Source organism: Anabrus simplex, chromosome 10 (assembly GCF_040414725.1).
Source record: "Anabrus simplex isolate iqAnaSimp1 chromosome 10, ASM4041472v1, whole genome shotgun sequence".
Taxonomy (NCBI): Eukaryota; Metazoa; Arthropoda; class Insecta; order Orthoptera; family Tettigoniidae; genus Anabrus; species Anabrus simplex.
In genome coordinates, this window is record NC_090274.1 from 59286467 (window position 1) to 59302025 (window position 15559).

Below are 15559 nucleotides of genomic sequence, written 5' to 3' on the forward strand. Positions count from 1 at the left end.
TCTGGAACAGCCAAATTCCTTTCATATCTAAGAAAACTTTGTATAAGGCCTACTTTGTGCATACAGTCTGGAAACTTGCACCATCAACAGAAGGGGATAACAGCAGACTCCAGGCTCCTGAGGTCAGTGCTGCAGAAAATGAGATGAGATAAGATCCGGAATGAAAAGGTCCACGAAGACATCCAAGTGAAACCACTTAACGAAATTCTAGCAACATCAAGATTGAGATGATTTGGTCACTGGGAAGAGGGTGGATCCGAAGAGGGTAGCACAAAAATGGTCTGACAAAGATCCGGAGGGAAAGCAACCTAGGGGCAGACCAAGGATACAGTGGATCCCCCAAATAAAATATGATCTGCAAGGAAGAGGAGTAAAATTGTGTAAATTTGAAGAAGAAGAAGAAGAAGAAGAAGAAGAAGAAGAAGAAGAAGAAGAAGAAGAAGAAGAAGAAGAGTTTTTTTTTTTTTGCTCCGCAGCACCACTCAGAGCACAGCATGGTTGGCGAAATGACACTCTGTCGCTAGCTGGTATAATGCGCGTTTTTCCTCCCCACTAATCACGGCAATTCACACTTACAGAAATCCATTTCTATTTAAACTATTAGTCTAAAACCTACCTGGCATTACATTTGATTTAAATTAATAAACTTCATTGTTTGTCCGTATTGAACTAAGATTACAATGTTTTATTAAAAGTTTATGGGTTCCACCTTATTCAATACTTTACAGTTTTGATGTGTAGATGTAATTACAACATATTATATTTCATTCAGTACTAGTTTCGATGCTTTATTGTGTCATCAGCTGAACAGAGATTTTTAGAAAAATTGGCAATCGTGCAAGTTTATCAACATCAACTTCATTACATTTAAAATCATATTAATGGCAACGAACTGCGTTAAAAAGTATACTGTTTATTTATCCATCCTTATTTTTCAACAAGTCGAAGACATGCGGGTCTTATGCAACAAACTAATAAAAACATACACAAACTGGTTTGCTAATTTATAATATAAAATGAATTCAAAGTAGAACAACAAAATATAAAATGGAAATAGTCTTGAAAACCTACGATACTACGTGATGTTTTACGAAGTGTGATCAATTAAGCACAAATAGTTTTCAAGACTATTTTCGTTGTTTTTGTTGTTGTTGTTGTTGTTGTTGTTGTTCTACTTTGAATTCACTTTATATTATAATTGAGCAAACCGGTTTGCATATGTTTTTATTGGTTTGTTGCATAAGACCCGCAAGTCTTCGACTTATTGAAAAATAAGGATTGAAAATTGACAGTATACTTTTTAACACAGTACATTATTATTAATGTGATTTTAAATGTGATTAAGTTGATGTTGATAAACTTGCACGATTGCCAATTTTTCTAAAAACCTCTGTTCAGCTGATGATGATGCAGTATAGCGTCGAAACTAGTACTGAATGAAATATGTGTTGTAATTACATCTGCACAACAAAATTGTAAGGTATTGAATAAGGTGGACCCACAAATCTTTTAATAAAACGTTGTAATCACATTTGATGTTCGAAATGTTGTCCCTCAGCTGTCAGACGCGCCTGACACCTCGTAAATAGGTTTGCAGACACTTGGCGAATCTCAGCCCGTATGATGTTTGAAATAACTTGTGTAATGTTCTCTTGTAGTTCTTTTCTTCTGTGAGGGTTGTTCATATACACTTTTCCCTTCAGCATCCCCCACAGGTAATAATCACAGGGATTTAAATTAGGAGATCTAGGAGGATAATTAACCACACAATCTTCAAAAACTTCCCTTATTACCTCAATAAACCAATTAGCAATGTGTGCCGTTGCATTATGTTTCATAAAGTAATCATTACTCCTTTCTTCTTTTGTCAGCTCTTGAGAGAATGGTCTGAGAATGAGGTCTATATATCGATCAGCATTTATTGTTTCACAGAAAAATATAGGCTGTATAATTCTGCGAGCACTTATTGCGCACAAAACTCCTATCTTTATGTCATGAAGTGGACGGACATGCAGCCGGTGGGGATTTTCTGCACACCAGCAGTGATTGTTTTGACTATTTACATAGCCACTTAAGTGTAGCCATGCTTCATCACTATAAAATAAAAGATCTGAGTCAACATACCCATCGTGAACTGACTGAAGCAACCAGTTACAATACCGAACCCTAGCGAAACTGTCAGGTCCTCTTAAATATTGGTCAGGGGTGGGTTTGTATTGTTTTGCTTTCATCATTTTTGTTGCTTTGTGGGCAGAAGATAATGACACATTAGCTTGTACAGGGAGACGCGACAGGGATTTTGTTCGAGTTCTATTCGTCGAGCTTTTTTTCTGTTAAAGCGGTTTGTCTCCTGCGTGATTTCTTGTTAAGAATGGACCCGGTAATGTGGAACTTTACTAATTTACATACGGTACTTCTATGTGGAGGGAGGATGCCAGGAAATTTGCAAATGAATCAAAAGCGGCATTCTGTGTAAGAAGAATGCTTCGCATCGCACAACACAATGATAAAACTGTATACATCACTCATTAAACACAAGATTACTTTAGTATTCTTACAGAAACTATGCTATTTTAAAGCGCTCTTGCACCACAGCCAGGAAACTGGAGATGGTTAAATAACAATAGCTCATAATTCTGTTCTTTATTGCTTTGAACAACGTGTCATTGATCATCAACAGTTATGAAACTATAGAGTGAAGGCTCTGTCTTTGATTCTACAGTCATCCGAATGGAAAATTCTAAATTCCCATGGAGGGAATTAGATATTTTTCACCAATAGAGTATGTCAAAAAAGGCGGGCAATAATTCCATTGTGGAGATTTATCTCCCGTATGCAGTTATCAGACTGTGCCTCTTATAAGGGCTTCTGATAAGTTCACCTGCATACACCCCAGCGTCAGTGGGTAGGGTCTGACACATCCCACTCTGATGAGTCTGGTGTCAGACCTAAGACGAAACGCTGGTTAATAGAGCAAACGCCTCAAAAGCCTTACATCTGATATGTTTTCTACGGTCATCATCATGGATCGAATCGGTCACCCATGCACCATAGCCTACCCTTGTTAGTGAGAAAAGAATTCTAAATCTCAATAACTTGATGGTATGTTAACATGGAGATATGTCTGTACTTCTTATAGCTGCGATGTTCTCTTTTAATTGTACTTGTCTACATTATGCTCTGAATAAAGGGCAACCCTCCTGGCACTTGCCATTGGTCACATAACCCTGACACTATTTGCAGTTGTTTTCTTCTTCTTCTTCTTCTTCTTCTTTGCCACCATTCACCCCAACCAGTTTCTATTGTGGACATCTTCCTGTCTGATAGTTATTTTCTCAATATCTCGGTGAGCCAGAAGGGGAAAACCATTTTTCCCAAAATGGATCAAGATCCTTCGTATGGTTTTTTCATTTTGAGGTGATTTCCTTAAAATATAGCTTGTCTCTTTTTTCCCCCATTGATTCCACAGTTCCTTTGGTTTCTTTGTACAATTCACTTTTTAAACTTATGTATTCAATACAAAATGTACAGAGTTTAAATTACATAAATGATTTTTTTTTTTGCTAGGGGCTTTACGTCGCACTGACACAGATAGGTCTTACGGCGACGATGGGATAGGAAAGGCCTAGGAGTTGGAAGGAAGCGGCCGTGGCCTTAATTAAGGTACAGCCCCAGCATTTGCCTGGTATGAAAATGGGAAACCACGGAAAACTATTTTCAGGGCTGCCGATAGTGGGATTCGAACCTACTATCTCCCGGATGCAAGCTCACAGCCGCGCACCTCTACGCGCACAGCCAACTCGCCCAGTACATAAATGATTAGGGACTAGTTTCGACCTAATAGTAAGTGATCATCAGCCTAAAGCAAAATAAAAACATAAATACCGGAGAAATTAAACAATGTAAAGACACATAAGGTCTCATAAATGTACACACCATGTGAGATATTGAGAAAAGAATTATAGAGACGTGCAGCACTATGTTAAAAAATAACTCTATGGCAGAGATTCATAAAAAGTCCAGTGTGCATTAAAAAGATGTTAAAGATAGGAATCCTTAAGTTGTTGGATAAGGAGATTAGTATATGCTGGCTGCTTTAAGATGCTGTTATCCAATTGAAGAACAACTGAGCCAAAGTCACGTTGTTTATTTACGATTAAAGTCCAGTGCGCCATACATCATTAAAAAGTTGTTAGGGATGGAAATCTTTAAGTTGCAAGTCAAGGAATTCAGTATATGCTGGCTCCTTAAATGTGATGTTATAAATTCAAAGAACAACTGAAACGAAGTTACGTCATTTTTCAAGATATTCTGATGTTATACAGTCGAAGAACTGAGACGAACTTACGTCATTTTTCAAGATATTCATAGATAACACTGACACAGATAGGTCTTAAGGCGACGATGGGACAGAGAAGGGCTAGGAGTGGGAACGAAGCGGCTGTGGCCTTAATTAAGGTACAGTCCCAGCATTTGCCTGGTGTGAAAATGGGAAACCATGGAAAACCATTTTCAGGGCTGCCGATAGTTGGGTTCAAACCTACTATCTCCCGAATACTGGATACTGGCCGCACTTAAGCGACTGCAGCTATCGAGCTCGGTGAGTTATATTTTAACATAGTGCTGCACGTCTCTATAATTCTTTCCTCAATATCTCACATGGTATGTATATTTATGAGACCTTATGTGTCTTTACATTGTTGAATTTCTTCAGAATTTATATTTTTATTTTGCTTTAAGCCCTAATCATTTATGTAATTTAAACTCTGTACATTTCGTATTGAAAAGGTGGACCTTAATAATACGTTAGTTTAACTCTATTGTAATCACAGTTCAATATGGATCTATCATAAAGAAACTTATTTCATTCAGTTCACTTTTTACTGACTCCACTGTCCATCCACATACCTAGGTTCTAGAATCTTCCTCAAGATCTTTCCTTCCTTCTTTTGCGGTTCCTTGCTTGCTACATCCTATGTTGCAATCTTTTGCATGGTAGCGGTCCTAATGTTGTGGATATAAAATCCCTGTCTCCATTACATTTCTCACACAAGTAAATGGAATGTTTTTATTGCAGGCAACTACAGCTCTTTCATGCAGAAGGAAATCTTCGAGCAGCCAGAATCTGTGGTGAACACTATGAGAGGTCGTATGAACTTTGAAACCGGCTCAGTTGTTCTTGGAGGTATCAAGGTATGTAATGAACACATTCTTTTTCTGAATTTTAAAAGAGCAAGTAATTGTACATATGGCCAAGTGCATCAACCTTGTTTAAGATCCGGCTAACCAATGTGTGCGTAAACATGTTTTAAATTTAAAGACTGGTTACAAGGAATCGTGGAGCACCATTCTCAATCAATGATTACTTAAGCATGTTTAGTTGGCAGTGGAATTGAACACTACCGTGAAGTTCTGCTTGCAAACGGAGAATTACAAACGCGCTACGGTGATTTCATGTTTCCTTTGTTAGATAGAAGAATATTCAATTCTTCATTGCTGAAAGTACTTATTAGCAACATGAAAGAATGAAAGAGAAAAAGGACGTCTAATTTTTCCAATTTCAAAACCGATATTGTGGCAGAATTAGTTATAAGACACAAAGACGTCATTGAAAATAAATAGAGAGTTGCCATGAAACAGAAAGAAGAAACCTGGAATAAAATCGCAGATTGCTAGCAGAAACAGGATGATTTCTCTGCTTTGGAAATTGTAGGTTATTTTATATCATTTCTAGAAGAAATTACAGTAAAACCTTGTTAATTCGAAGTTGGTGGGATGCAAAAATCGGACTTTGAATTACATGATTTCGAATTAACCGCCAACTCTTAATTTAGAAATGCCAACCTTTGCCGCATCAAAAAATATTCTAAAACCCGTACTGCACACAGTTAACCTTGATTCAAAGGTTAAATCTTTGAAATGCCATGGAAAAGAACAATGTCCAAAATGTGTCCAACAAGGTGCATTTACGGTATTCACATTCACAATACAGTATTCACTTGGATAACTCACTGACAAACATAACCTCACGCAATGAAAGAAAGAAAAAAAAAAGCATGATTCAAAGACGAGGAGAAATCTAAGCTGGCTTCCCTGAGCAAAAAATATAATATATAATAATAATAATAACGTAAATGTTTCCACCTTTTCAATACAATATATTCACAAAATTACAAAATTATACGGTACTAGTTTCGACCCATCTAGGGGTCATCATCAGCCGTATTGGAGCAAAGATCATTTGTGGCGAAATCCTAAGACAAGTCCTTTATTCATTGGATTACTGAAATGAATGCATTTTAGATGTCCTGTACTTGCATGGAAAGTACCCGATGCCCTTAAAACATCGTGGTTTATCGAACTTTCCTATGACGAGGGGAGAAAGTCTCTTGTTTCCATCTGCATTCGAACACAGTACAGTGACTCATCTATCCTTGTGCGATTTCCCGCCATGGTACTTATCTCATAATTCAGAAATGCAAACCCTTGCCGCGTCACAAAGTATTCTAAGACGCATTAATGCACGCAATCAGCTTGATTCACAGTTTAAACCTTTCAAATGCCTTGGAAAAATCTATTCCCGAAATATATCCAACAAGGTGCATTTATATTATTCAAATGATGCACATGGATAAATCACTGGCAAACATAACCTCGCGCATCGAAAGAAAAAAACGCACGATTCAAAGACGAGGACAGATTATGCTGGCTCCCTTGTGCAAGTTCTTTTTTCATTGGATTACTGTACTGAATGCATTTTAGATGTCCTGTACTTGCATGGAAAGTACCCGATGCCCTTAAAACATCGTGGCTTATCGAATTTCCCTATGACGAGGAGAAGAAGCCTTTCGCTTCCGTGTGCATTGCAACACAGTGCAATGATCCCCCTTGTTCGATTTTCCGGCTGGCACTTCCCTCATATAAAAACGTAAGTCCGTTTGGGCTCGGCATTAAAAAAGCAATGCAGTTTCATTGGCATTGACAATATTTGGTGCGTACAAATTTATTATATGAGCCACGCTTTTTTTCCAACTGTCGGCATTGCCGGTGTTCACAGATTCTCTGCACACTGCGTGCTAAGTGATATTACGGTGTTCCTTAAAACGCTGAATACAACAGAATTACGATTTTACTCAAACTTAGCAAATATGAAGCACACTGTAGACACACTGAAGTGGGTGAAAATACGGAAATCTACCCCAGCACATTCCGGAAGATGCGTTCTATCATGATGCAGATAAATTTCGAATTTAAATTTCTCTGAAAAAACTACCTTTTAAAATATAAAGGCAGTTTTGAATTAAAAGTCTGAATGTCGGTAATGGGACCGACATTGTTCTTCGAATGACTAATTATCCATATTTCGAATTAAACAATTTAAATAACATGCGGGAATGAGAGCTTCTTCGAATTAGGTGGGACTTTGATTTGACCGTTTTGAATTATCGAGGTTCTACTGTAAACTTTGTTTGGATGAACAAATTTTCTATGAGTTCATTTCTTCAAAAGGATCGCATGTCTCCACAATTATACCTTTGCACCGGTTCTCATTCTGTTCAAGATACAGTATTCATCTTCAAAATCATCTTCAAATCTTGCAGCCATTTTACCTTCACTGCCAGTCATGTTTGGTAATCGCTTGAACTTGACTGTTTAAGCGACATTTATCAGGGATTTAAATAATAATCGGGAATGATGCTCCACGGCTTCATTTAAACAGTGTTTAAGGAAGAATCTTAACCCTTAGCCCTCTTTTTTTTTAACACTCATGCCTCTCCAGCACCATTTAAGAATTTGATTGCAGAAGGATAAGAGACAGCACAAATATATGGAGAGCATGTTTATAAAAATCAACTAAAGCAAACACAAAATATATATAATAAAAGTCTAATACAATATTCAGGTAAATTTTCAGCATTTTTAAGCCTGAAATTATCTCAGACAGTCACTTTTCATCTGTAGTTGTGCATTGTGTGGTACTTCTCAAAGCACTCAAAAACAAACCCTATGGCACAACAACCCGTGAAGGGCCTTGCCCTACCAAGCGACTGCTGCGTAGCCCGAAGGCCTGCAGATTATGAGGGGACGTGTGGTCAGCACGACAAATCCTCTTGGCCGTTATTCTTGGCTCTCTAGACCGGAACCACTATCTCACAGTCAGATAGCTCCTCAATTCTAATCGCGTAGGCTGAGTGGACTTCGATCTAGCCCGCAGATCTACAAGAATTTTAGAAAAACACTCTCTCACATTGCTGTCCCTTCACTTTACAGTTACTGCAAACTGCACAATCTTTAAAAACGCTGTGAACTCAGGAAGAGTAACATCTATCCACGACCTCCAAACAGACTCACTTCTGAGGGGTGAAACCTTTTGAATGTTTACACTGGCATGCCTGTTAGTCTCATACACAATTTCCAACAATAACTAGTCAGTCATGAGTAATTGCAAAAGGTGAAGTTCACTCTTAGGTTTAGTCCCTTGCTGTGGCTTGTAACCTGACATACCTGTGACTAAGATTCTTTTGAAGTCCAAGTCCATGTTATAGTATTCCCTCCAGCCATCAGTAGAGGTACCAGCGCTGCCATTTAGCATGCTTTTCTCATTATCAGGACCTTCATTACTCAACTCACCAACACAATCTAGTTCCGCAATATCTTCCTCGCCATTTAATTGAAAACACTCTCGCTATCACTGAAATAAACGTCACTTTCATATAAAAGCCTGGCTATTTACTTCTCATGCTGCTCCAATGACACCATGTTGCTAAACAACATCTGTTACAAAGTCGCATGGTCTTCAGAGAATACCCACAAAACCTCATTTCAAAGAGATTATAGCTATACATGGCTTCATATTGTCAAAAGATGGCAGTAGCTTACTGTACCTGTAATTTTTGCGTGCATAACCCGACAAAGGAGTTATATAGTGAAGAAAATCATGTCGGCCATTGCCCGACATAGGATCTATGCGGGATATTCTCATTGCCGGGTATGGCCCACCGCGTGAGAGCTAATGGTTAAATGCTGATCATGTTAAACAGGGTTCGTGCACTTGGCCACTAGTCTTGCTATACTGTAAGTTCTGTCCCGCATACAGAGGCAGCTAGTGTGTACAGAAGTGACAACTACAACAAATGTACATACAAGGTGTGTCTAAAAAGTAGAGTGATTGGATGACTATCGCAATGGCAACGTGTGACTACACTGAGTGTATGCACATGTGAATAAAGAGACATCTCGAGAAGCGCTACGTAGCGTTGAACACTCGGAGTTGAAGCAGATTAGTGTGCTACGGCCAGTCAAACATTGTGCGTATAAAGACTCGTGTCATAGTGCAGTGGAGCAATACAAATTGGCAAAGACAGCAACAGAGATGCATGCGTTGTTGGTGTAAATGTACAGAACACAAGCCCTAAGCAGAAAATATGTTTATGACTGTGGTTCAAACACTTTCGGGATGAACCGGAAACTCTTGATCATGTGGCACGTGCATTGTGCATTTGACTTCTCGAGATGTCTCTCTATTCACATGCACATGCATACAGTTACAACACTTTGCCATTACGATATCGGTCCATTCACCATACCTTTTAGATGTATCTTGTGTGTAATTTATTTGAGACAACACAGAGTATGCACATAGATGCCAACTATTACGATTCAGTCATAATAATTATGCCTTTACGAATCACACACCACAAATTACAATTTTTTGTTGATTTTAAAATGTAAGTGTATGAACGAAGTGTTCAAAAAGATACACAAGGAATGCCATTTCAGCTTGAATTCTCAGAATATTATTTTCGGATTTCTCAGCAATCATTTATACCCCTTTCCTGTCCCTCGTTTAAGAACATTTCAAGTTTTCACGTGCCGAATGCAGTGTGTGTGCTTCCAGTACCGGAAGAATAGGCACCTATGAAGTGGTATGTTCTGCGGGGTTGTTGTCTTTGTTCATAACATGATCAGACTTCCATGCAAGTATGCGAGTTGTTTTGTCGTTATTTTGGCGACAAAGTGGTGACAAACACTGTTTCATTATGAATACTGTGTGCGTTACTGTTGAAGAAGTATTTACTGTGATTTTGGTTGCCAAATTTCTTCTAGGATATATGCTAATCATGTGTTACGAAACGCAAAAGGTTTGAAATAACAAAACTGTTTCTTGTGCAGGAAAATACGTGTGATGATGTTACCGTGACTAGTGACGTTAGTAATAAGCCAAAAATAGTTCAAAAATTTAGGAAGGAATACTCGAAAGAATGGGCCTGTTTACTGCGTTCCTCAAAATCTCATTCACACGTGTTTTGTAATGTGTGTAGCCGAGATTTTTCAGAGGTGCATGATGAGGAAGAACAAGACTGAATTCCGTGCTAATATGAACTCCGAACTGTTAAGTGCTCTGTTAGTGCAGAGGATGCACATGATTTCAAAAGAAAAAGCATGTCACCAGTGTTTGTGTACCAAACAGGAACTACAAGCTGCTAAGGGAGCAACTACAGTACTCAACAAAAGAAATGGTCCTTCAACCTCCACTCAGATATGTACTGCAGATCACCTGTTACTTTAGCAGGTAAGAATCGTACACTCTTTATATGCCAGTCCTTGAATATGTTACAGCTGGTTGAATTGAATGTTGTTCATTGATTTTTCAATGATATTTAACCCTTTCCCACGGTCTATCTTTGACTCACTGTCTGGTGAAACCTAGGGTAATAATTTGCTTGTCAGGTATAGTTGTGGAGTACCTTCACTAAATAATTTATTCTGTAAAAACGACTTAAGATATCACTTTCAAATTTCATAACAATGAAAATTACACTATAGTTATTCTAAAATGATACATAAAGAAGCATCCAGTATGGTGCATAATGTTAAATTGCTTGTTCTTGAACTCAGTCTGAATTGCTCAATCTGATGGAGCTCTTATTTTCTTGGTAATGCAGAGAATGCAGGACTTCTCCCTGAATCTCCTAATTTATTTCATTTTCGGCATCAGTCGGATGAAGATATTTAGATAGTAAATCATACTGCCTCTCGGACATACAAATTATAAACAGTTTTTCACTGAATGGGATTGGCAGATAAATTGACATTAGTTGCAGTATTATGTAACTACATAGAGGCTCATAGTCTGAAACAGAATTAACTGGACAATTAAAAATGATAGTTATGTTTTGTACAAGTAGGCCTAATATTTTATAAGGAGACTGTACCTGAATGAACATTTCTTGTCCCGTGCTGTATTTCGATTTCCCTCAGATTCATATCCTGTTCCATCTGCTTCCCATACCATTTTTATCATCATACCTAAAATTTCAAACTCGCTAGAATTGCATTCATCAACGTATTCATCTAATTTGTAACAAATATCCTCTGCAGTCAACTGGTTATGAGCAGCCATGTTGCTGCAATGTGTTTACATTCAGTCAGCTGTCTGTTCTATCTAGGAAAACATATAACTTTATTTTAGGATTCTGTGCGTGCCAGTTGTATCTAGGAAATTCACTGGTTCCAAAAAGTTAAATGTTTAGCAGATAGATGGCAGAGGAAGTCAGTTTGAAAGTAGAGTGCGCTTTACTATGCAACCCGCGGGAGACAATGTGCGACTCCAGTACGCTTTACTACGCAACCTTGCGGGAAAGTGTTAAGTTAGATCTCGGGAAAAAAATCTACAGGCCCCCCCCTTTCCCGGTGCCCTAACGGCTGCATTACGAATTGCCTTTCTTGAAAGTCAGCATCTCTGTATACAACACACTAGTCACTCAGTGTCCATCCTTTCCCTTGACATACCTCTTCAAATGCTCCAGCTACTCGTCTCTAACCACATGCACTACTTCTAGGAGTACTGAGGCTACTGCCTTTAATCCTTTGGGGTCTAATTAATTTGTTGCCTGCATCTAGCAAGGGTCCAATTTAGCATTAGGCAAGTATGGGAAGGAAATACTCACATTAGTAACATGCTGAATTTTTACATAAAATATGTGAACTCCACATTTATTTCTTATCCATTAGGTTAACAAAATTATCAGCAATATTTTGTGCAAGTGTGGTAGGCCTACTTCCAGAGGCATGTTTCCTGGACAGATCTCACAGTAAAATTGTCTTATTTCTGCTTCCTTTCACTTTCCTGTCAGGACACATGGCACAGTCGTTAGTTTGTTTTGGCTTTGAGTGATTCCCATTCGGAGAAAATTCTTTATCAGAGATGCTCTGTTGGCTGTGCTTACGGGCATTTTGTTTCATATTGTCCCCTGTAAGATGCATGATAACTCAATCCCTGAAAGGATTGTGAACTCAGTTCAGACTTGTTTTCTGCCTTTTGCTGCATATTATATAGTTGAAAACTGTTCACTAAAGCTACCGGCTTCTTTCCTGTATTAAGAGGTGTGTATTCTATACGAAGTAGCACAGTTGTATGAATATTTTAAAAATCATTCACCTTCTTCATTCCTCACCTCCTACATCACCGTTTTTTGCCACTGTCTTCCACCTCAATTTCCTCTTCCTCATTCAGAAAATTGTTCTCAGATTTGGGAACACTAATTTCACTTTTGGAATTGGTCAACAAATTAACATCAATATCACCACCACTGTCAAACAACTGTCCGTGAACATCATCTGTTCCCATGTCACGACTGTTGGATGCCATGTTGATAACAAATATAAACACAACAGCAATGAACTATCTCCAAAGAATAAGCAACTGTGTTAAAACAAAGAAACAGTAGAAGGCTTCACAGAACAGAGAAATGTCTGGGCCAAGTACTGTATAAAGCTCAGCACCATTTACGCTCCAACATACAAAATGTATAACCTTAAAGTTGTATCAGGACTAGGTCCAATATAGGACCAGAACAGAAAATTGACAATGTCGGACAGAGTCCGACAATGGACCCCAAAGAGTTAAGGACCTGATACTGCAATGAGGTTTAGAGCTGGACTTCTCCTCTAAAATATCCCACAAATGATAGTCCAGTGGATTAATGTCAGGGCATCCTGGCGACCAATCGACAGGGGGATAAACTCGGGCAGATTGCTCTCCAGCCAACGTTGTGTAGACTTTGCCTTGTGGATGGGTGCCGAGTCATCCTGGAATATCCATTGCTTAGCCGCAAGCAAAGTGGTGTTCAGTGGCTTACACATCTCTTTCCAGAATGTCAGTTTGGTGGTTGGTGGCACGTGGTTTCCCTCCTCTTTCACAGAAATGCAGTAATGTGATGCCCTCTAGTGACCTTTTCCACCAAACCACTATGGATACTCGACAGTGATCTCTTTCACTTTTGGAAATTTGGCAGCAGCTTCCTTAGAGCTGTGAAAATACACCCGATCATTCTGGTCATTCAAACTTTCTTCTGTGATGAATTTCCTCAACCATTAAGAGAATTTTGCAGTGATTGCCATTTGCATGCTTCTCCACTAGTCTCTTGGCTCTTATGGCTCTTATTGGCCTTAAAGCTACTGTCAGTCGCTGTCCCATGCTTCTTTGGTATGCTCCAACCCTGAGGTTTTCCTTTTATGATGCAAGACGTTGTTTGTCGAGGTATTTTCACTTGCCATGCCATTATTCTTTGCTTGCAGAGCGGATTTTTGTCTATGTCGATGCAGCATAAAGCAAATAGCAAAAATAAATATCTCCTGTAGCACTATATTTTGAAGGATTTGATCCTGTGATGGCCTGTCTTCTTTAAGATCAAGGTTTCTGCTATGTAGGTGACAATGGAAAAGATGAGCGTCCGCACAAGCACATGTTTTGTCCTTACAGTTGTTACATGTATTCTGGTTCATCATGGAACAGTAAATTACATTATTTCTACCTTTTTTTTTTTTTCACAGTACTTTTCTGCACAACGTTTTCCTCAACTTTTGCCCTTAGGACTTTATCTTGACTATTGTTATGGTGGCAATAAGTGGTATGTGTGTGTTGTATGTTGGGTATTCAGCCCAAAGGCTGGTTTGATCCTCTACAGCTCCACCAACAGCAGTCATAGATAGCCTGGGTGTCACTGAAGGGGCGTACTAGGGAAATGACGAGTGATGTAGTTTCCAGTTTCTTTCCTCACTGAGCCAGAAGTTGCTATTAAAATCAGTCTGCCAAACCCACTGAAATGCATGGACCAACCGACCCTATGAACGATATTTTCACATCATTCATAACGGACTGGCTGCATAAGGAACGGTATTACTAGAATCGCTCATACCTCGGTCACTTTCATATCTTCAAAGCCAAAGATGGGACTGAGACAGGTCAATGAAAGTAACAAATTTATTCTGGCCCATACCAGAAGACATAATGCACTGTAATCACTGCATCCTGCAGCAAAGGCATAATAAGTGGTAGATATAAAAAAAAAATATTCTAATGGGAATGTTCCAGGATTACATTCCTGAGATCCGTCGCTGTCGCCGGCTGATGCTTATTGGCTGCGGTACCAGCTACCACAGCGCCATTGCCACTCGTCAGCTGCTGGAGGAACTGACGGAGTTGCCTGTTATGGTGGAGTTGGCCTCTGATTTCCTCGACAGAAATACACCCGTCTTCAGAGATGACGTCTGCTTCTTCATTTCACAGTCAGGTAAGTGCTTGAATTGGCTGACTTGTTCAAAGCTAAATTTTAGAATATACCAGATACACACAAGTAATAATCCCCACAAATATTTTCTTCCAAATTTGGTGGCAGAAACTTGGGATGCTGGTATTATTTGTGTCGAGGTTGATGGAGTAGGGCCTACTACTGATGAACAGAAATCTGGAAGCTGGTACTTTTCCACCCACTTTGTTGACAAATCTGCTCCTGACAAAAGCGAGAAGCATTCATGTATATATTACATCATTTACTTGGTGCCAGCTTAAGTAATATCACCTGTTTAGGATGACAGGTGTGAGTTGTCTGTTAGGGCTAAAGAAAGACTCCATGAGGCAGAGCAAATTGGTAATTGTGCTGCATGAAGAAAGTATGAAGTGAACGAACTTCATACATGATTGGAGGAAAATTATAGCTCATCTTGAACTGATAAATGGTAACCGCCGGGCATTTGGCGGATTTAAGGGAATGGCATTTCCAAGAATTGAATATTGGCTTGACTCTAAGAAGGAAGGTTAGGATATGCAATCACAAGTGAAATATATCAGTTGAAAGCCGTAGCAAAAGCAAGAGTTAAAAAAAAATTACGGGTTGTAAGGCTAATCGTAGAGAGCTCGCACATGTTTTTGAATGACGTAACTCTGTTTTCATAGGATAATGGATAACTGGCATTGTGCGATGTTTTGCAGCCAATTATGAAGAAAATATGTGACATTTTTCCAATTTATTTTACACCACACTGACACAGATAGGTCTTATAGTGACAGTAGGATAGGAAAGGGCTAGGAGTGGGAAGGAGACAGCCGACGCCTTAATTAAGGTGCAGCTCGAGCATATGCCTAGTGTAAAAATGAGAAACCATGGAAAACCATCTTCAGGGCAGTTAAAGCTAGGTGGCTCAGGATTTTTACTCACAAGTTCAAAGTAACAGACATAAATGTAGCAAAAATGATTGCTGGTACAAACATGTGGGT

General features: G+C 38.9%; 1 protein-coding gene across 3 annotated transcripts in view; it reads left to right on the forward strand.

Moving 5' to 3' along the window:
* Positions 1 to 15559, forward strand: part of LOC136882406 (glutamine--fructose-6-phosphate aminotransferase [isomerizing] 2) — a 211509-nt gene that overhangs the window by 175873 nt on the left and 20077 nt on the right. For all 3 annotated transcript variants that reach the window (XM_067155038.2, XM_067155039.2, XM_067155040.2), the window contains 2 exons: positions 5078 to 5193; positions 14378 to 14576. In XM_067155038.2, the coding sequence (XP_067011139.1) occupies positions 5078 to 5193; positions 14378 to 14576 (315 nt within the window). The remainder of the gene's footprint in view (positions 1 to 5077; positions 5194 to 14377; positions 14577 to 15559) is intronic.